General features: G+C 39.0%; 1 protein-coding gene across 4 annotated transcripts in view; it reads left to right on the top strand.

Moving 5' to 3' along the window:
• The window catches only part of LOC101155255 (zinc finger protein basonuclin-2), a 90,840-nt gene extending 68,024 nt beyond the window's left edge, over window positions 1-22,816 (top strand). For 3 of the 4 annotated variants that reach the window (XM_004065927.4, XM_020703675.2, XM_023960194.1), the window contains 2 exons: window positions 9,001-11,396; window positions 16,628-22,816. In XM_004065927.4, the coding sequence (XP_004065975.2) occupies window positions 9,001-11,396; window positions 16,628-17,441 (3,210 nt within the window). In that variant the 3' untranslated portion in view covers window positions 17,442-22,816. Of the gene's footprint in view, window positions 1-9,000; window positions 11,397-15,577; window positions 15,652-16,627 lie in introns of all 4 variants that reach the window. The other variant, XM_020703682.2, reaches the window with a different exon arrangement.
• Window positions 22,817-23,208: the final 392 nt, after the last annotated feature.

Raw genomic sequence — 23,208 nt, forward strand, 5'->3', positions numbered from 1 at the left:
AATTGGAATTGACAGTAAAGGGTTTTCACGCTGCATTAGTTCTCAAAAATAGGAATTACTTTTGCCATTTAACAATTCCCAGCTCTCTGTTTTGAGTCATAGTTTAACCTGCGATGACATATTACACTTAGCAAAATCCTTTATGAAGGCCATCAAATTTGAGCAGGGGATATTTCCCCTTAAAGATCAAATGAAGGCCTTTTAGAGGCAGATTTAAACTAACACACCAAATGAAAATAAAATCCAGTAGAGTGAACAGCACGTTTCATCAGTCCAAAGCTAAAAAGTTGAACTTCAAACTCAGGATGTACCATTAAAAATGTAAACTTTTGCATCAAATTTAATTGATTTACTCTGTGGCATATTGTGAAAACATAAGTAGATTCAAATGTCATTTATTTGTGTTAAGTACTGAGGAACACCTGCCACTGTTGTCAGCAGAGCTTGTTTCATAGATTTGGAGTTAATATGACAGACTTACATTCCTTTGGGGTGCCTGAGCCCCCAGTGGGTTTTCCCTCCGTATGAGATTCAGTCAGGCAGTGAAATATTGTCGGGCAAAGGAGTGGGCTGGAGGGAAGGTACCAGAAAGGTGGAGAGACAAAGAGAAAGAGAGAGACTTGAGTTAATGGTCTTGCATCTTCCTGGCAGCATGTCAATAATGGCTCTGATCACATTAAATAAAGAGTCCATTAGCTTATTCTCTTTCCTCCTGCGTGCTGCACAGCAAAAGCACAGGAGAAGACTGAAAAGCTGCTCTAATGTAGTGTGTCTACATGTTACACACACGTATATCTGTTTCCTTCCAGACCAGAACAGAAAGAATTGGCTGGCTCACCTATAATCCACAATCCTTTGTGTGTTTAAATGTTTCCTTTTATGCTGCTCTTTGAAAGAGTAGAATATTTTCAATGTGTAGAGATACTGAGCAGAAATATAATAAAAAAGGAATTTATTTTTTAAATGTAGGACATTTTGTGGTTTTAATCTGTTTACTTAACATTTAAAGTTCCACTCCGATCATCTTCTGTAAAATAATTACAGTGTTTTTATTTTTATTTTGATCAAGCCGTTTTACACAAAAATAAAAAAATTGTCATTTTCTGAAATAGTTTCTGCAGATCGGCAGGAGTTCATTAGAAATTCCCCTCTGAGTTGTGGCCGGGACAGTTTGTGTGGAGTAAAGGCCTGTTCACACCGGGACGAATTTCGCCGGCGATTTTCGCCGACGTTTAACGCCTCGTGACTAAACAAAGGGCACCAATGAGAGTGTGCACACCAACGCGAAAAAACGCCACGCGACAAAGCGTCAAAAAAAAAAAAACGCCTCGGGTTCGTTTTTTTTTTTCGACGCGTCGCGTCGAAATCTACTCGACCAATGAGAATGGCGCTTTTGCTCACGTGTCTGGAGCTTCTGAAGTTACAGTAAAACACAACTTGGGGGCGCTCAAACACAAAACTGCCTTGCCGAGCACACATACCAGCGAAGAAGATAGACGCCAAGTAGCGTCTACACAGCCGCGAAGCAATAATGACGGACATTCTAAAACATCCCCGAACCAAGCACCAGTTGGAGCTACTGGTGCTTGAAATATTCATGTTTTCTTTGTTTGATTCTGACAAGCGTGTAAATACTTGCTCTCTTCTTCTGAGTGAAAAGCGACTTTAAGAAGCGTAAAGTTGCGCAGCGCCACCTTGTGTACAGGAGTATTTCTGTTTTACATTAAGCGCCATCTAATGTCAGGGAATGAAATTGCATGTTCACTCCACTCATCGTCAGCGAAAATCGCCTGGGTGTGAACACAAAAAACGTGGCGAAAAACGCTGGCGAATAACGCCTGGCGAATATTCGTCCCGGTGTGTACGGGCCTTAACATTACTGGTGTAACAAAAATGGCGAGAAATATATTGGACATACATCGATCTAGTCGTCTGGAAGTGAATGCATCAGAATGGAGCAGAGCAGGCAGCTTGTGGCTTGCCGAAATAGCCTTTACATCACACTTACAAGCTTTTTCTAACTGCATTTATTTCGTCTGCTCCTCTTTCACTACAATTTAAATGAAAATTCAGAGCTTAATTTTCTTCATATATGTCCTCTATCATGGGTAAAATGACACAAAAAAAAGTTAAAAACACAAAAAACATGATTTTCATCAGAATGGGTCTTTAATAAACAGTACAAGAGAACGCGTTTAAGCCAAAATTTTCCAATATCCTTTTTCCACTTACCTTATTAATATGGTAAAGACAAAATTTTGCTAGTCATTATTGGTTATAATGTACATTTTATAGAGGATAGAAACAAGTAATGGATTAGGACACAGTGCAGCCACACAATTACGGAGGCAAAGAGCAAATGTGCGCATATGTTAATGCACCTACTCTGTAATGACCCCCTGCCAGAGCAGTAACAAGACAAAGGAGATGTGAAATAAGTCGGACAAAGAAGCATTTATAACAAAACACACGCACACACACACACACAGAAAAGACAGAGCAATTCTTAGCTGCTTCACTGCTTCGTTTTGGCCCTGGAGGGAGCACAGAGGCCCCCACATCTGTCTCCCAGGCCTGCGACAGACCCTGGCCGCTACGTACAGGCCCAGCGGATCATACGAATCATCCTCAATTAATGTGAAACTTCAGACGTTCCCTCACCGCTTCTATCACTCCACCTCTCATCACAGAGTCATTCATTCTAGTTCTGTGTTAGATCGCTGAGTTTTACACACCAACTACTATTACTGTTCCTCAGCACAGCTGGGTAAAAGCTATTCTGTAAAATGTCGAGGGTAGTTTTTGAACTTTAATAAAGGTGGTGGAAGTGAAAAGGAGGATAAGTAAAAAAAATTTAGTTACCTTATAGTAAAAAAAGGCAGTGGAGGCAGAATTTCTCTAAAACCCCTTCATCTCATACATCCACCTTCCTAACAATCTTGAACTGCGCTTTAGGTGGCCATAAGTCTCACCTCTGTCGATTAGTGAGCCTGTGGCAACAACGATCACACAGGCATGAATTTTTAACAAAAGCTGTGAGTTGAATTAGGCTGAGAGGTGAAAGCAGGGTGTCTTGTGGCCTGTTAGTTGATCAATGTGTCTGGTATGGCAGAATAACCCCTTTGGCCTTTTCACATTTACTTATGCTGGAGATCAGCAAACACTCTTCTCTAGGTGCGATGAGCATATTATTAACCAAGGCAATGCCCTGTGCATCATTCTTCATAAAATGATAAAGAAGAAATCAAACTGGAAAGCATCAAGTGCATTTTCCAATAGGAGGTGGTGCTATTTTCTTCCCACCATCACATTTAACACTCCCCCCCACACACACACACACTCTCTCACACACACAGAGGAAAAGTGCATAAAACTGGGTTTTCACTTTTAGTTTTGTTTTATCTTGTTTCACATCAGTTATAATTAAAATCTTAATATTTATAGAAATATTACAACTATATGGTAAAAGACGTCATGGAATTTAATTTATTAATTTTACAATGTTTTAGTAGCTAAGAAGAGCTATTTTGGAAGTCTTAAATCTTTATTTTTTGAACATTTTTAGCCATATATGAGAAATAAATGATTATATAGCAAAAACCTTTTTAAATAAAAGCTGAAAATATAAAACATAATGTTCTAATCCATGATTACTTTACTTTAATGAACAAAATTAACATACACAAATTTGTTTGTTTGTGTATTGATGTAGATATCTTTCAGGCTTTTTTAAATACAAACCAACTTTTAAACAATTGTTTTATTACTTGCAATTTACTGGACATTACAAAGTCACAGCTTCATGGTCCTGTTCTTTGAAATATTTTAGGTTTATGTCTATAACTGATACATTTGATGAGAGGCCAATAAAGAAGACATTTACTATATCACAGGATGTAAATGTTGACCTTTTTGGGTCTTACAAATGTCCCCCCACCTGCAACCCTTTTGCAGTTCGCCTTTTTTCTTTGGTTCATCACAAAGGAAGAAGAGGAATTCCTTGTTCACATGTGATCTCTGACCTGCCACTGGGAAGCCACTGGACGAGCAGGCTGTGTCTTGGGAGCTCTTGCCCTCTTATGTGATGGCTCCGGGCAGTGGGTTTCTCATGAACCCATTCCCCACGGCGTCTCCTCGCCACTAGCTTCTCTGCATTATTCATACTTCCCAATATGGAGTTGGAGAGGGAGGCAGAATATGGAAAAAGAAGGTGTCAAGGTTCAAGACCTTCTCAGATCACAAGGAACTTCTGCTTAACCTCCCTTGAAGTGGCAAACACAGGAAAAGAGCGTGTGTGTGTTTTTTAAAGAAACTATATCTGAGAGCGGGACTGGAGATCAATGGGGATTCCCTGGAGGCTCAGAGGAGATCGCATGCACTGCAAGGTGATTGGTGAATCAATGTGGTTCCCATGGTTCACTTTGCCATTGTGAGAACTGATTTTCCCTGTGGCATGTGAACTGTCTTGTGATCAGTGTGGTTACTCTTGTGTTTGTATGGATCCGACAGGGCATCATCTAGGAATTTTAGTTGTTTTTTCCGGACACACATCAATAATATAAATAATGAAAACAATCATTTCTATTTGCCTTACTTCAAGATTCATTCAAATATGAGTTAGAATTCATAAAAAGCTCATACATGTTAAATTGCTAAGAACTCATCATGTAAGCTATGATAATCAAAACGACCTGCCTCCTAATATGACCAATCAAATAACCTGCTAATTGCATAACCGCCTGATTTGTTTTTACTGACAGTTGTTGCCCAGCGCATGACAAGCCCATCATTTGCTCATCGTCGTTGTTGGCGGTTTATCTCACTCTTCACCCACTGCACAGCCCTCCAGCTCGACAATATTAAAGACAGCTGTGTATTCTGAACACAGCGCAGCAGCAAAGCGATAAATAAATACAAAGGTTTCCAGATTAGTTCTGGAAGACGTGAAGGCAGGCGGATAAAATAAACTAACAGCAGAAGCTGTCGACCAGATAAAGTAGGGTACCCCATCGCCTCTCTCCTGTAATTATTGGCTAATAGTCATTAACCCGGCAAACAGAGGTTTAGCTGCATTGTTTAAAGGACTCAGGGATGCATAATGACGGACTAATATGTCATAGCACTATGGGAAATGGGGAGGGGTGGATTAATGAGATTTTACTGGAGGGAGTGTACAAGAAGAGGTGGAGCACGCCTGGAAAATATAGGGGGGAGAGGGCCACATTAAGCTAATTGGAAGATGAGTGCCTACTTGTAAAAGTGCTTCCAATGGCATATTTGTTTCTTTAGCAGCAGCATCACTAGGCTAATGCAGGGGAGTGGAGTTGTGAAACTTATAGCAGTAAAGATTATAGTGGCATGTGTTTGCCTTGAGGTGTGTGTCAACATTCATTAGATATGTATTTTGGCATATTTTATGCCTTTTGTATTTGACCGTATCATTATTTTACATGTGAATTAATACTTTTAAAGGGAAAAATGACAAATTAGCGTCACCCATGCCAAAAAATAAAGCTAGTATATTTTATTCATTTATGGTAGCTTGGCTTCCATGTTTGTGTTTTTATAAAATCCTTTCTCCAGGAATGACCCTGTTTATTTTTTATTTTTTATTTTTTTATTTTTTTTAACTTGTCCTGTCCAACAGCTGGGCAGACAGATGAGAGCTGAGGGCCTCTTGTGTTGGACATATTTTACTTTAACAAGAGGGGTTATTAATCTTCAGACAAACCAAAGGTATGTCTGAATAAACCCCTTTTGAATGACCCTGTTTAAGTGCATCTTGACCAGGGGTGGGTAAACTACGACCATAGTGACCCGTTAAAGTATTAAATCTGGCCAAACTGGAATAAATTATATAATCCCTATTAATAATTTATTTTCTCTGTAATTCTGATGTCTCCTCATAGTTGGTGCACTACAATTAAATTGACCTTTGTTTTGGTGCAGACATTTTTTTTTTTTGCATTCATGTAGTGTTGGAGGATTTGGTGTCAACATTCCTGTGTGCTTTTTGAGTTGGACAGTCATTTTTTCAATCATTCCAACACCACATGAATGCAGCATTACTTTAATTTTTTAAAAGTAAAAGTTTTTTCCGGAGAGACATCAACCCATGGAAGCAACTGACCGTAAAATGATAAACACAGAGGGTTTGTAAATAAAAATTCCAAATATATATATATATTTTTGATTTTCAATTAAAATTAAAGCATGTGTTTGTTCAGATTTAATGTTATTTCTTTCTGTTAAGAGGTCAGTTATCGCATCTGATCCTAGTCTGGCCCTTTGTGATAAATTTTAGAACCTATTGCGGCCCACGAGTTAAAAAGTTTGTCCATCCCTGATCTTGACTATAAAAATAAATTTTCCTCTAAGAATTAGTTCTTAGACATGCAGATTGCCAAAAAAAAGTGTTTTTTATTATTTTCTTATCATTTAAGGAGTGAAAAATATAATGCAAAAAATGTTTGAACCAAAAGAAAATATTGTTATAAAGACGTTTTTGAATAATTTAATCTTGATATCATTGTAATGATTTGTTTACATATACTGCTTTTTCATATATATTCAAAATCAAATACATATAGCATGTATTTTTAGACTTAACATTTACATCATTGTTGCAGAGCAGGTCATTCACAAATGGCGTGGTCTTTAAACTTGAAAGTGGAACTGATGGCAGGGACATTGAAAAAAAAATGCAAATTGGGCTATAGTTAAATTAAACATCCGTTATTTTTTACAGATCTCAAATCAGAGACACTGTTTAAAAGACTAAAAACTGCATTTAAAGATGTTCAAAGCTGAGTTGGATACCTTATTGTGTTTAACTGTGTAGCACAATTTAGTTGTGTGTGAATAATGTCAGACTGCCTTACTTCTTAGAAACACAATTTCTTAAGAAATCTTCTGGTAGTAGAACTATTTAAAGATTCATTTTTTAATTTGCTTTCATTTTTTTTTTTTAGTTTAATCAAATGGAAGTACTAATGCCCAGATGGCCATGCAGTGTGAATAATAGTACTCAGGCTAGAATTTAAAGTCATACCTCCAGGCTAAAACTCCAGAGTGCACACAGAATGAAAGTACAAAAATGTTTTTTAATGTATATTTAACAACAAAATACCCCAGTGACTATTGATGTTTCGTCTCAGAAGAATCTGTTTCTCCAGCATATCTGAGGGCATGATATGAAACCACTCACACTTTTATTTTCTCTGTTTCTTCCTCTATGTTTCTCCCATACGATCTCTTTTTTTGCTGTCTCTTTTTAAACATTTATCTTCTGTTTTCTCCTCACAGGGCCCTTTGTGCTTTGTGATGTTGGTTTTTACAGCTTTCTACTCACCAGTATTGCCATTTATATTTTATAGGCGCCAGCAGCTGGGAGCACATAAGAAATGTTATCATTTCAGTATGACTAATTGTCATCGCTTCTATTACTCCCTTGATTCCACTTGTTACTGGTCTCCCAGGAGCCTGTGTTTGGGCCATAGTGTTTACACTGCATCTTCATGTTTCACTTGTAAATTTCCCTTTTTTTTCCAGACAAACGCCTTATATCATTAGTTCCTTTAACATTATCACATGTATATATATATTTTCTCCATTTGGTTAGATTCCTACAGAGAAGTAGAGATGCCATCCAATCATGGTTGAGCATTGTCTTGTGTTAATAATTAAAAATACCCCTTTTCTAACAAAGTTTTTGGTCTTACAAGTAAATGTAGGACTTTTTGCATAAAAAATGTTTTTGGTGGAGTTTTAAACTATTTTTTCAAGGAAAAAGAAAAATTTGGGGGAAGTTGTTCAAGGCCCATTTCAGTGTTTTATATGAATGTTTGTAAATCACTAAATTTTTAACAACTGCATAAAGGCTATGTCACACAGCCACTATGTACATTTTGCACAAATTGCACGATTGCAGATAGGTCATACAGGAATATACACGGAAAAAGTCTAAAAGCTTGTAGTCATTATCAGAATCAGAATCAGAAATACTTTATTGATCCCACACGTGGGAAATTTGTTCGTTACCATAACAACTGACAGGAAAAAAAGAGTAAGAATAATATAAATAAAAATAAAAAAAGAGAACAAGGAAAATGTGGTATAATTTAAAGAGCTATTTACAAAACAGTGCAGGTAAAGAGATGTGCAAAAGAAATGTGCAAAATAAAGAAAAGAGAAAAAAAAAAAAAAAAAAATTATGTGAAATTTTCACAGATGTTTCACGAATGAATCACATTACAACCACAGAAGTACAAATAAACCATGCAAGGAACACGTAAATCAATATGGAAAAAGACTGTGCGTGCTTATTGCACTGTTTATATGCAATCCATTAGTGATTTGTGCGTCAATTACATATTTTGTACGTAATATGTGCGCCGTATATCCGATGTAAAGGTTCTACATCAGTGGTACATGAAAACTCTGTTAGACATAAGTGGAACGGTCGTTGGAAGACACAAATTTGTTTCATAATCTCACAAAAGGCACGGACAATTGCATCAGATTTATTTAGGATTACATATAGATTATATAATATTTGCATATAAACTACGCAAAATACACGTATACTGCGTAATACTCAATAGGCCAAAAATTCTGAACAGCAGAAATTCAAAACCGAATTCGGGTGAAGACCCGTTGGCCGTAACCCTCGATGGACATCTGCGCACATAGGCGAATGACTAAAGCAAGAAACACTTATGAATGTATCATAAAAGACTGAAATGTCATACATGGAACATGCCCAAAAGAGTATGTAGTGGCTATATGACTCAGCCTTAAGATTTTATTGCAAGTGTGTAGTATACAAATCAAAAATAATAATGTAAAAAATAATAATAAAACGAATGAGAACAGGAAGCGGAGAAAATGTTTTGCAACATCTGAATTTTAGTAATGAACCTATTCCATGATTATGAAAAACTGAGGCAATTCAGAGTCTTTTAATATTTGTATTTTTTTCTGTCGTTTTTGGACATGTAGGATGCAGCAGGCAAGGTACTGGATCGTTGGACTATCATGTCCAGAGAAGAGGAGATTATCACCCTGCAGCAGTTCCTGCGCTTTGGTGAGACCAAGTCCATCGTAGAACTGATGGCCATTCAGGAGAAAGAAGGTCAGGCTGTTACTGTACCCTCGTCCAAGACAGACTCTGGAATCAGGACATTCATTGAAAGTAATAACAGGACACGCAGTCCAGGGCTCTCCTCCATACATATAGAAAATAGTAGCCCTTCAAGCATTCACCACTTTGAAAATATCCCTAACAGTTTAGCATTCCTTCTGCCATTCCAGTATATCAACCCAGTCTCTGCCCCCATGCTTGGTTTGCCTCCAAACGGGCTCTCTTTGGAGCAGTCTTCCATGCGGCTGCGGGAGCCCAGCCTACCAAATCAAGGAGAACAAGTGGAGACCAGTGAGTCAGAGGTATCTCTATCACCGTTCCGCACTGGTCAGAGCCCTAGTCGAGGAGTTTTAGGAGCCATGAACAATAACACAGAACCCAAGAAAGAACCCAGCAACTGTGGATCGCCAATTTCCCCTTCCCCTTCTACTCAGCAAGCTCAGCAGCAACAACAGCAAACACAACTTCAGCAACAACAGCAGAGCCAACAGCAATCCCAAAGTCAACCTCAACAACTAAACAACCTGAGTGACCACCAGGTTCATCATCAGTTTATAAAAGATGAACCTTCCAAAACTATCTCACACTCAACTTTCTCCACCAAGATGCATCACCGTATGCGACGCATGGGAACAACCTCACGAAAGGGTCGCGTGTGCTGCAACTCCTGTGGAAAAACCTTTTACGACAAAGGCACATTGAAGATACACTATAATGCTGTACACTTGAAAATTAAACACCGTTGCACCATTGAAGGATGCAATATGGTCTTTAGCTCTTTGCGCAGCCGTAACCGACATAGTGCCAATCCTAATCCCCGGTTGCACATGCCCATGTTGCGGAATAACCGTGACAAGGACCTTATTCGTGCCAACTCCACCACTGGTACACCTGTCATCTCAAGCAGCAAGAATGGTGGCTTTACACTCACCAGCCCAGGAAGACCACCATTGGGTTTCACTACTCCTCCAGTAGACCCCTTGCTTCAGTCTCCTCTTCCAAGTCAACTGGTATTCCCATCCCTGAAGTCGGTCCAGCCAGTTCAACCAGTGCCCCCATTTTATCGAACTCTAGTGTCCCCAGCAGACCTCGTCAGTTCCCCAGTGTCACTGCCAACCAGTCCCATCATGCCCACCTCTACCAATAGCACCGCCCTGATGGACCAGCAACAGCAGATACTTGCTGCTGCATCGGTTGCATCACACAATAGTATGCACATGTCAGAAGCAGGTCCCTTGTCACACCGGCTAGCCACCTCCAGTGCCAGTCAAGACCTCAGTATAAACAGTGACCCCACACCCAAAAAGAAACCTCGTAAATCCAGTATGCCAGTTAAGATTGAAAAGGAAGTGATTGATGTTGCAGATGAATATGAGGACAAAGATGAAGATGACGATAATAGTATACATCATAACCTCAATCACCAAACATCTCTTTTGCACAACAACATCAAAATCAATGGAAACTGTAACAGCAAAAACAACAGTGGCAACGGACACCAAAGCGGTGGTAGTGGACAGCATTCTCCCTCTCAGGATGAGATGAGCCCAGGCCTAGCTCTCAGAGGAATGATGAGGCAGAGTGAAGATGAATGCAGGGAAGGGACTGGCAGTGACAGCAGGGGTGGTGCTTCTGAGCTACGATGTATGGACAGCTTCACATCAGAGGATCAAGACAATGAGAGAGACTTTGAAAACGAGTCAGAAACCTCTGATTCAAAGATGTTCTACAGAGATGAGCTAATGGATGCAGAGGAAGAGCAAAAGCACAACAGGGGTCTAAGAGGCCAGGACAAAGTCCTGGACAGTGAAAGTGGTCATGAAACCCACATGAGAAAAGAAGTAGAAGGAAACGGCCATTCCTCGCCCCCCCCTCACCATCCTCCCATCAAGATTAAAGAAGAACTCAACGATCCATCTTACGACATGTTCTGCATGAGCCAATACGGCCTCTATAATGGAGGCATGGCAGCAGCAGCAGCTGCTGCTGCAAGCATGGCAGCTCTGCATGAGAGCTGGCACCATATCTCCTCGATAGGATACGGTGCCAGTCCACCCAAGTTCCCTTCTTCCCAATCACCGGAAGGGGATCCGTGTTCAAGTCCTGATCCCAAGATCTGCTATGTGTGCAAGAAGAGCTTCAAGAGCTCCTACAGTATGAAACTGCACTACAAGAACGTGCACCTTAAAGAGATGCACATGTGCACTGTGGCTGGCTGCAATGCTGCTTTTCCCTCCCGACGGAGCCGTGACAGGTCAGTGCTACGTTCAATGTCGCAATTCTGTCTCATTACCTGTAAAATGTGTGTAATAATCAGTGGTCTGATTATGCAAAGATGGCTGCTTGTCTCCTGATAGTTTTAAAGGAATTGTACATATTCTAAAGAACTTTTTTACCTCTATTTCTTTTTAAAGTTCTCTTAATAGGCTTTGACTGAACATCTGTTAGTTTATGCAAAACTTAAAATAGATTCAGGGACATCTGCTCTAATTTCAAGTTGAAAAGAGTTGAGTGGCATGAGCTGGAACACTTACACATGTAGCCAAAGACACAGGCGGCTGTGTACGTCAACCCTCCAGCTGCAGTGTCTTGTTTACCTGATCTCACTACCTCACCTTGTCACAGGAAGGTGAAGGCGCATATATTAACATCAAAAGCAGTTTGTTAAACCGCTGCATTTATTAGCGCATTAGGAGGTGAGGCTAACCACATTCACCTGGGTTTGTTAGCACATATCACTGGCTAGAACAGCACTGACAGGGGTAAATGACACAACTTATGTTGGAGGTAAAGCATCCTACAGATGCCCAGAGGTAGTAAAGGATCCTAAAGATATGGAGGGGGGAAAAAAGAAACATTTTGTTTGTGTTTGATAGTGATTTCAAAAAACTATATTTTTAATAGCAAATAACAAGTGATTCATTCATTTTTTTGCACACTACCTGTTTACTTCGACTACCTTCCTGCACCCAAACTTGCTCATCATTTTCTTCACCAAGCCTTTTATTACATTTGCTATTTTTGTGGCTTCTGTTCCTGGCACTGTTTTTTCATTAGCTGCACGTAAATGGAGCTGGTGATTCTCAGACTCTATTATGGTGGATATGAGAGGGTATCATGAGGTGCGAAGCAGGAAGGTTTGCGTCCGTAAATGTGAAACCCTGCTGCTCACCTAACCCAGCTTTGCAGACAACAGCAAAATTGAAGAAGTGTTATAGCATGTGTTGCCTCTCCGCAACTTAATGTCACCACTGAGTGTGTTAGGTCCCACCTAGGCTTAAATGCTTCAGGTAAGGCTATAGTCTGATACGCAACACGTGCACACTCATTCTTGTTTTTAAATATGCAAACTTTTTTTTTTAAACAGATTTTTATAGCTTCCTGGTAAAAAATTATATTCTAGTTAGCAGTAATTAAAAAAATTAAAAAACAGGCAGTTAATACAAAATTTCCGAATGCGCTTTTCAGTCAGTTTTGCAAATGTACATTAATAAATACTATAATATATATATATTATTATATATTAGTATTATAGTATAATATATATATATTATACTATAATACTATAATACCTACTTTTCACCTACATTTCACTGCGGTGTGTGGGCATATATTACTGCCCTGCAGGCTCAAACAGGGAGCAAAACAACAGACAGTGGAATCATGGAATCCTGTGGCTTTCAGATGACTCAGTACACAAGATGTGCTCCCATCAAATCTGTGTCTGTATAATCCTCTAATGACATAATAAGAGTTTGAGTATCATTAATGAAAAAATAAATTACAACAAATTTTTTTGCTTTGTTTTCATCGGTGCATTTAATGGGAAACGGCACGGACACTTGCACAAAATGAAAAATGAACAATTATTGCTTGTAAACTTGATCTAGTCTTCCTCCAGAATAGATTTATTTGCCAACTATGATGTGAGTGTATGTTTTACAATTACATTTTGATTAATTGCCTGCTGCTATATGTCATCAAGAATCAGGAATGTCCTGTTCTTATCTGATATGTCCAGCAAGAAAGAAAAAAAAGGCAAAAGGGCTGCATGAAAGGCTTTCCTTTCTTTTTTTTTGGAGGGGGAGGTGATCTAAGGAAGAAAACAACCAGTTGCTGATATCTCAGCGGGAACATATTTTGTATGAATACCCCTAAATTCCTTCCACATCCGAACATTTACGCAGACCGCATACACTTCTACAAAAGCAGATAATTTTCTTTGCCCTGAAGCAGGCGTGTAATGTGAGTATTTTCAGTAGAAAACGGAGAGCAGTTTAAGCATGTGTGTGTTTTACTGTGTACAGTGAAGTGGTTTCCCTAAGCCTCTTGGCTGACTTCTGCACAGTGGTAAATAATTGCATATTTATTTTGGGAAGTGAACACGAGCGATGTAGAGGCTGCATGATAAAGTACCAGAGTGGTGTTCTCCACTATTTATCACTATTATTAGTCTTCGTTATAATAGCTCTTCTTTATTGTGACAAAACTTTCCTTGTTTATCATATGTTTATTATCCTGTCCAACTTTTCTTTTAACCTTCACCCCAGTGTGTTATTTCTTTGCTGCCACTGTAAGCAGGTGGCCTTGCTATTCTCAAATTCCCTGGGTGCAGGCGCGCAAAGTCCGTGGTCCCTGCATGGGCCACTGAAAAGGGAGAGAATGAAGGTTAATTATGTTAGAGTCTCTTTCCTCCCCTGTCCTTCCTTTCTCCGTCTTCCTCCTTTTCTCTTGATCCCCTCACGCCATGTGGAGCTGACTCCTCTGCTATCCAGTCAGCTCTGTTTGTTTCCGTGTAAACAAAGGACATGCAGCTCTTATAGAGAACACGGTGGAAAACATTTATTTAACATAAGTGCTGAATGAAAAACACAGATAAAAAATACGTTTTCCCTCCATTTTTATGGTTTAGTGGAGTGTTTCTCATTGCATGGAATACAAATAAATAAATGAATATTTATATAATCAAACCTGACTCCAATTAAAATGCTTCAAAAGGAAAAAAAATGGTAAAGGCTTGCAAATAATTTTGAATCACAGCTTTTTAAAAATCCTTAATAATTTAAAAATGTGCCTTCCTAAAAGGCAGAAACAATGCAAAATAGATATAATGGTAAAAGAATGATAAATGTTACTAAAGTTCCTGTCCTCCCACACACACCCAAAACCTCATAACCCACCCGAAATGACAGGAAAGACAAAGAACCTCTGGTGTCAGTCTGATTCAGCCAGCCCCTCCGTCTCATTTACACATTATGAGTCATTTAGATGACATACACAGGTGTGGATATATATACATACACATTCACACCGACACAAAAGCAAGGGCAAGGGCCATCAGATGAGCCTAAAGATGATTAACGCCAGTTGGGACAGGCACACTCTCACTCTGCCTCCTCTGCACAGTCAAAAATGGCCTCTCTGGAGGCCTCCCCCATCTTTTGGACGAAGATGAGGCTGTCAAATTAGTTTGCCAGCCACATTACTGGCCAACAGGGAGGTACTGTTGAGAGGGAGGTGTGTTGGGGGGGGGCTGAAAAGACAGAACACGCTGAATAGCATACTGAAGAGGAGTGATAGAGGTAGAGGGATGGAAGGGAGTGAAAAACGGGGCAGAACGTCTAAATCTGATAAATGAAAGGACGAGGGCATTATGTCCTCTGTGTTTGGATACAGTTAGCTTATTTTGATTGTGCAGGGAAAGGAAGTACCGCCAACACAGAGACTGAATAACAGTCTTAATTATAATGACCATAAATGAGCTTTTTCCCCACTTCATATAAAATAACATCTAAATAATGTAACATGTAGCCAATTTTATCATTCATTATTTTATTTTGCAATAATAGTTGGGATTATTTTCTTTTTTTTATGTGTTACAAATTTGGAGTAACATTTTTTTAAAATACTTTTGACTACTTACAGCATGTTGTTTAGCATGTTTGACTTTAGTAGGAAGACATTGTTATTTTAGAGCTTATTAGCAGTGAGAAGGTGTTGTTTTACAGTTGGAGACATGTTACTATGGACCTGCCTACCTGAGCATCATCGACAGCATCCAGACCATGACAGAGTAAATGTGTGCCCCCAAATCAAATATGTTTCCCTAGAAACGCAAGAAAGGATTTTTAGAAACATGGCAATGTGCACTCACCCAAAAATGCTGCACCACTGACAGTAAATCAGTGACACCCTTTGTTCACAAGTTAATGGTGAAATATTAGAAACGATTATGTCTTTTTAAAATCCTGCTTTATCAGACAATCAAGTAAACATAAATAAACATTAATGAGTGCAAGCACACATGCATTCATGATTAATCGTTTTTGTTACGCTCCCTTCCCACAATGCTGACGATGCTCGAGTGGACGGGCTCCTGGTTGCTTGGTTCACAGAAAAGGGTCCCTCAAATGAATGTATTTCTACCTCTTGCAGGACAATGTCGGATAGGGAAGTAAATAATTAAAGGAAAGGGACCCTTTTTGACTGCATCAACCCTGCCACTGCTGGTAAGCTCTACAATCCATTGTGACTCCATTTTTTTGCCCGTCCTAATACGGATGCCTTTTTTTTTTTTTTTGGTCATTTGGTTTGCTTTACACACATGTGCCCTCCCTGCATGGAAACCCTTCATACTAAAGGCTCTTAAAGTTTGCACATTGTTGTCACTTGATTTGATGAACCAATGGGATAGAAGTAGGCCTTGCATATGTCGAACTTGACAATGGTCATTGGCATCTTACGTTTTGTTTTAGGTATTTTTTTTGTGCTGTTCTATTGTGTCATGTGTAGTGTACACCCCCCCCCTCCATTTTTTTAAAATCATAATTAATAAATGAAGTAAAAAAGGTAATGATCTACAATTTAAGTTCATTTCACCTTGCACCTTTAGCATGGCTGCGTGTGCTAACTAAATGTTTTCTGGCTTAAGCATGGCTTTGGTTGCTGACTTTGTTTTGGGCTGTGACACCTCGAGTGATACAGCTTTCCTTGTGTTTGGAAAAAAAATGTCCATCTCAATTGAATCCAGTGCTACATAAAGACATGTTCATTGAGGTGCTCGATTAAGCCACCTCCAATAGAGAATAAATGCAAGAACGCTGTCAGGGCCTAGAGCTAATATGCTATCCAGTTCCCCTCGATTATCACATTACCACTGCTCGAATCAATTGATAAACTCCCATTCAATATGGTGGAGTATTTAATTGAGTCAGAGTCTATTGGATTTGAGTGCTGTGCAGAGCAGACATGCTGACAGACGTAAACACTAGCAGGATGCTCTGTCTCGTTGCTATGTTATTGCACTTTCTCAGAGGAAAGCTACAGGATGGATGTCTCTTTCTTGAAGTGTTTTTGTATCTGGAAGACCAACATTATTAAAAAATGATCTGATATAAATGAAAAAATATAATTTTATATTTTTAAATGGTTGTTGGTATCTAAGACGTAGCTATGTATCATATACTGACTGTCCTCTCATATTAGGCACAGCTCCAACATCAACCTGCACCGAAAACTGCTGACCAAAGAACTGGATGACATTGTCTTGGACCCCCGACTCACGCCACTGCCTAAGGACCTGCAAGCTGAGCTGCTGGCCAAGATCTATGGTGGGCACCATACAGGCTTGGACCCCTTGACCAGACTTGGCATCGGAGCCGCCAGCCTACGGTTCCCTGGTCTGCCCCACAATGGCCATTCCGTTATGAGCAATGAATACCCTCACCATTCTCTACACCAAGAACTTAAAAGCCGCCACGCCAATGGCTTCTTGCAGGGCCAGCCAGATGATTACATGGTGTTGGACCTGAGCACCACATCCAGTGTTCAATCTAGCAGCAGCGTCCACTCCTCACATGAGTCAGAAGAGGGCAGCGATGAAGGCATCTTATTAGATGACCTTGAGGAAGAAATTGAAGAACAGGAAGAGGAGGGCAACAGCGACGGAGAGGACTACTCTCAGCGGGCCGAGGACCGGGGCGAAGGGGGACATCAGGATGAAACTGGAGAAGTAAGAGAAGGACGAGGTGAGGGTTTGGGTCCTTCCTCACCATTCCTCTTATCATCCATGGGGGCCAGTAATGGCAGCAGTGGTGGGATCCTCTGTAACATCTGCCACAAAATGTACAGCAACAAAGGGACCCTGCGAGTGCACTACAAGACTGTGCACCTGCGAGAGATGCACAAGTGCAAAATCCCAGGTTGCAACATGGTGTTCAGCTCTGTGCGCAGCCGGAACAGACACTCTCAAAACCCCAACCTCCATAAAAACATGCCCTTCTCTACAATAGTAGACTGAAAAATGACTTGCAACTCAACCCTCCTGTCAGTCTGCCCACTCATCCCCTCATCCTTCATCTTTATTTCTCCTCTAATTAGCTATTAGTTTCGGCACAGGACCATCAAATCCAAGCAACATGCCTGTATTCTTCCTTGCTCTTACTACTTTGTAAGTCAAGACATTTTTATCTCCATTTATAAAGTTATTTAACTCTAAATGCAGTTTATCATTGCAAACATTGACTTTTCCTCATCTGGAAGAAAAGGATAAAATTCATAGGCATGGAGTATGCTTTGTATTAAAAAAAAGTTTTACGTCATAGGCTCCCTTTACCTGTTCTTTTCTACCTTTCTGTGTACATCCATCTCCAAAGAACCCACTCAAACTCTCATTTGTGAGTTTGCCTGCAGAAACTATAGTATTGAAAAAAAGAAAATCTTCTCGTTGTATTTGTGTAATTATACCTTTTAAACAAACCCCTTACAAAAGCATGACAGCTTCATATGTAAATAATGTCCCAAGAGGCTTTTGTTGTGAGAGTTGTGTTGATGGTTGTTTGCTTCTTTTTTCTCTCCTTATGGTTTTTATGTTACAGCCAAGTACAATACTTCAGCTGTAGGCAAGAAAGAGGTAGCATCTTAAAAAGCTTGACTCATTTATGTTCGCGTTGACAAAGAGTTTAAAATTGAGTCCTATGGGGGAAAAAACGAATATCATGTGACTTGTTTTAAGTGCTTGTTAAATATTCAGAGTTTGCCGGCATGCTTTTTTAGGCTCCAACACTGATATCATTCTCTGTATTTCTATAATTTTTTTTGTCTGTTATGTTTATGAGCTTAAGTATACCAATTCAGTTTTTTGCACTTTGCATCTATAAAAGGGGATGTGTAATATTATTATAAAGATGACTTTTGCTATTGAAAATGTAGGTGTTTCTCAAGGTCATTGGTGGCTACAGTGCCAAGGGAGGTGACACTGCCTTTAAGATATTTGTGCCAGTTTTTTTTTTCTTCTTTTTTTTTTTGCACATGCGTAATTTTAAACACAGCTTCGAGACATAAAGTACTTAACAGAAGAGATCTTGCCCCATGACTCTTAATCTACGTTCACACCGGGCTCGGAAACGCAAGTTCGAGTGACGGCTTCCACTCACAGGTCTATGTAAACATGCATTTATGCAATGCTTACATGCGCTACACACATTTCTAAGTCTGTTTGTGGGCTCTATGTACAAAACGTGCGGAAATTGAAAATAAACCAGTTGAAGTGAACAATCCGGGACCCAGGTTTGGAAGTGACGTATGGGTAGGGTCCTTTTTAAAAGACGGAAATGCCATCATTTGAAATTCAATTGTGAAGGAGAAAATATTAAATGTGGTTTATGCCCAGTCGAAGTTATTTGGTACCAAGGCCACATGCAAATGGCTTTCTTACCCATATGCCTTCTCCCTATCCCTAAATGTATACATCCAAGGAGAGGGATGTGGAAGAAAATAGTGTCTTCAAATTCGACTGCCCGATGACATCATCTATAGTCGTCGGTTATCTATGTTAGTGCGTAGATGCCACCGCTCAAAAATACATAAGATCGGATTTATGACTTTAAAAACCCATGCAAAAACAAAAACTAATTACTTACACTTAAGTATAAACTTCAGTGCTTCAGTGCACACCCATGTGAAGAAATGCATGTTTTCTTTGACCCACGCGAATTGTCCTACTGGTGGAGGGATACCTAGCCCCCGAGTCGCTGAACTTGGGGGCTATGAACACCATAAGCACGTTCAAAAACCCACGTCCGGTGTGTACGAAGCTTTAAATGTCCTAAGAAATTAGCTTCGAAAGATTTTGATAATAATCAAGTCAGTCTAACTGTTGTTACAAAATGTAGTCAACATTGCGGAAAACTGTGCTTCAACTTATGTATGTAACTATAAAAAAAAAAGGAACAAAAAAATCCTTCAACTGTGACCAAAATACGAGTGTTTAAAATCAAGCTCTTTTAGTGTGACTAAGCGATAGGGTCATATCGCCCGTTTTGATCAATCTCAGACACTTGAGTCTTAAAAGTTTTGCTGTGAAAATTTGCTGGATGTTAGCATTGCTGGGTGCCCCCTTTTAGACACACTTAATTAAAATATTGCCATTTTTCTTTTTTGAAAGTGCCAATCGCTGACTCACGGTACAAATATTTCAAATTATTGGACAAACTAGCCAAGGGAAAGGGTATTTATTAGAGGGTGATATATCTTCATTGAGACGTTTTGTCCAGTAAACAATAACATTGTGAAAAGACAAAAAAAAAATCTGACATTGTTAATCAGTTAGACTTGTTTATCAGTGTATCCGCCATGTGCTACTTCAAAAGAAGATATTTTCCTCAACTGGTGCTACCCGCAGCGGGAACATATGCAGTGTTATGCGGTGTGCTGTACAGTATTCACATCACCTTCCATCCAAGTTTCATTTCTCTTAGTTCAACCTTTAGTCATTATGCTGTAAAGACACAACCTATTTTATTAAATGCTTTTTAAATACACAAACTCGAAACACATGCAGTTTTTAGTTGTCTTTTTTGTAGAGATGAGAGGGCAGGACAGTGAGGGCTGAGGCTGATGGAAACGTTGCAGAGGCGGAGGGCTGACTAGGGAGGAAAGGATGACAGGAACAATCATTAAAAATGTGCCGCTTCCCTGTTACCTGGAGGCGTCCCGCCATCCCAGCTTCTTCTGTCTAATAACTCACATGTCACATCGTTACACTGCCAGGCGTCAAAGGTGCTGACAGGACTGTGACACTGACAGAAGAAGAAAAGAAAGAAAGGAAAGACATGGTGCGCTATGAACAATTTAATTTCACTCAGTCAATTAAGTTAAAATCAATTCATCTCTTCATTTTCCATGTGTGCTTATTCTCCTACTGGGAAGATTGTAATTTAAAATTGTAATTTAATTCTCATCCTTCCTTTTGCCTGTGTTTTCCTGTTTTTTTTCTGTCAGAGCTCAGTCATTTAACGTCTGCCTCCCTCGTTTCCACTCCCTTGCCTAGTCCACACGCCACAGTGCAGATCCTACAGGGACGCACTCTAATACTGTATGCTCAAGTTCAGCAGACAGCCATGGCATTGGAAAAAAAAAAAAAAAAAGAAGGATGGGTAATTGCCTGTTTATCCCAAGTGAAGGGAAAATTGAGTACAGGAACCCCAGCCTTCTCCCTGGAGTGAGTTTCACTGAGCTGCTCGCTGCCTCATTCACTCATTCGCTCCCTCAGGCCCGTATTCTGGCACAAAAAAAAAAAAGGAACCCTGCTGACAGCTGTCTCCGTAACACACAACAGAGGAACAAGCTCTGGAAGACAAACCTGAGATCACTCTCTTCTGCTCACTTAGTTAACTGAGACCAAGCTATACACAGAAAATAATCCTTTTTGTTCAATAACATGACTGTAGAAACAAAAAGATGACAACAGCATAATCAGATTGTTTTTAAATCCCACAAATACATTTTTAATTTTGAGCAGTACTTAATTTGTAAATTAAGTCATTTTAGGCAGTTCCCAAACTTGTAGGTGTTTAGATGAAAACCTTGTCTTTTTATAGCAGCAGTCTGATTAGGTTGGACCAGCAAAGCATGAACCTGAAGTGTAGCAGGGAGGCACACACACCAGGAATATAATGATTCGGCCTCAGGTCATTTGATGATTTGGGATAAACTATAAAATAAGGCATTCTGATTTTTTTCTCTCATTTTCGATCAGTTGACTGTTGATGTGATCAGACATACTGAATTCTGCATATTTTGGCCTAACAAGAATTGAAAACGAGTTTAATATAGTTAAAATGTGAAATGTGATTTTGGTCGTAAATTACATTTCAGTTTTTCTACGCTGTCAAGTTAAATTATTGAGGATGAGATATTAGTTTAGTTTAATTAGAAAAAACAACTGTTCAGAAAAGAATAGCAATTTTTTTGTTAGTAATTGCTATGTTTGACACAGCCATTATGGTGATAAAATGACAGATTCAATTTTAAACTCAAAATGAATTAATATAGTTTGTTAAATTTATTTTGAAAAAGAGCAGGTAAAAGGAAAAAAAAACTAATACAAAAATCTTCCAAAAATACATTTTAGTGTAAAATTCTTTACATAGAAATATGACATTTTTAGGTAAAACGGTATTACAATAAACCGACTCTACTATGGTCCAGGTAGGTTTTTAAATGAGCAGAATTAAAGCTTTAGAAGACAACATATCTTACTAAAAAAAAAAAAAAAACATTCAACAAATTAACACTTTGAGTTGAGAATCAAACAGAAAAACGGGATTGCTTGAAAGAATCAAACTTAATCACTTGATGCAGGATAGAAAGGGAAAAACAGAGTCAGAATCCTCCTGACTCTCTTATGCAGTGAAAAGGCCACATGCAGGTATTTACACTCCAGACACCCTTCAACAGATGACATCCTTCCTCCTCAAAACTAGCTTTCGCGTTTTATTGTTTCTAACTTCTCCAGGTCAGGCTTCATTTTGCTACATATCAGCTGTGCTTTTGGATGGAAGACATTCTTCAGGATCAAATCTTAAATATTTGATCGGAGCTGCATTTATCACTTATATTCTGTTTAACCTACTGAGAGGGAGAGGGCTGGAAAATGTCTGTCTTGTTAGTTGGTGTCCATTTCCTTCCTGTCACAGAATGAGTGAGTATACCATGAGGATGAGGTGACACTGCATGCAGTCAATGTAGCTTATAGGTCAAAGTGAGGTACTTTTCTTAAATTTAAAATATGCAGACAGAAATAAAAGTAGATTTGTGTCTAAACAAAATACCCTCATCAGTTTTAACTGGAATATGGGAAACATTATAAAAAAAAAAGAAATAACGGTCCTCAAAGTGTTTGCCATTCTGTTTTCCAAATGTTTTGCATTTTTAAAGCATTTCGTTTTGAGAGGTAGTAAACTTAAACTTCTACCATATCTCATGTGTTTGTGTATCCCAATGCATTTGTTTTTGTCTTTGTAAAGCCTATCCTACAGCGCTGGCACTCAACAACGTTGCATGGCTACAAAATCGCACTGCAAAGAACCAAAAGAGCAAAGGAGCTTTGTGTCACTTTGAACATACTGTATGTTACTTAAGGAGGTGTTCCCCATATGTGGACAGTAAAAAAAGGAAGAAAAAAAACTTTTTAAAGGACTGTGCGTTTTTTTTTTCTTATTAGCTTTTCTTGTATTTGTCTCTGTATCATAACTGTCCATGGTTTTTGCATAAAATGCATAAGGGTTTTGGGATGTAAATGGAATTTTATTCATATTTTGTCCGAATACCTCTTGTAATTTGTATCAAAATTCTTGTACAATTTTTATATTAAAGATTTATCAGTGACTGGCATTTTGACATTCCTTTTTTTTAATGAACCTTTGACTCGTAAAACTGCTCTCTATGTTATGCTTTATTTAAGCCAAATACATTGAGTCATCTGTAATGTACAGATATAGCAGCACAAAAAAGTGTCAGTCAAGCCATTTTAAGGAGACACAGTGATTTCAGCACATTTCCTAGAGCTTTTTAATTAGACTACGATAAAAATCATCAGGGAAAAGGCTATCTTGACCAATTAGTGGACGATTAGATTAATAGAGTTATTAAAAGATGTTCTGGCATGAGGAGACGGTGCTACAGTAGTTAGCAAATTAGTTAGATGGTCACTGTAGGGATGAATGAAGGACAAAGTACTACTTTCTGATTATGCGTTGAAATCAAAATAAAGAGGCACTGGTGAC

This window comes from Oryzias latipes, chromosome 1 (assembly GCF_002234675.1).
Source record: "Oryzias latipes chromosome 1, ASM223467v1".
NCBI lineage: Eukaryota > Metazoa > Chordata > Actinopteri > Beloniformes > Adrianichthyidae > Oryzias > Oryzias latipes.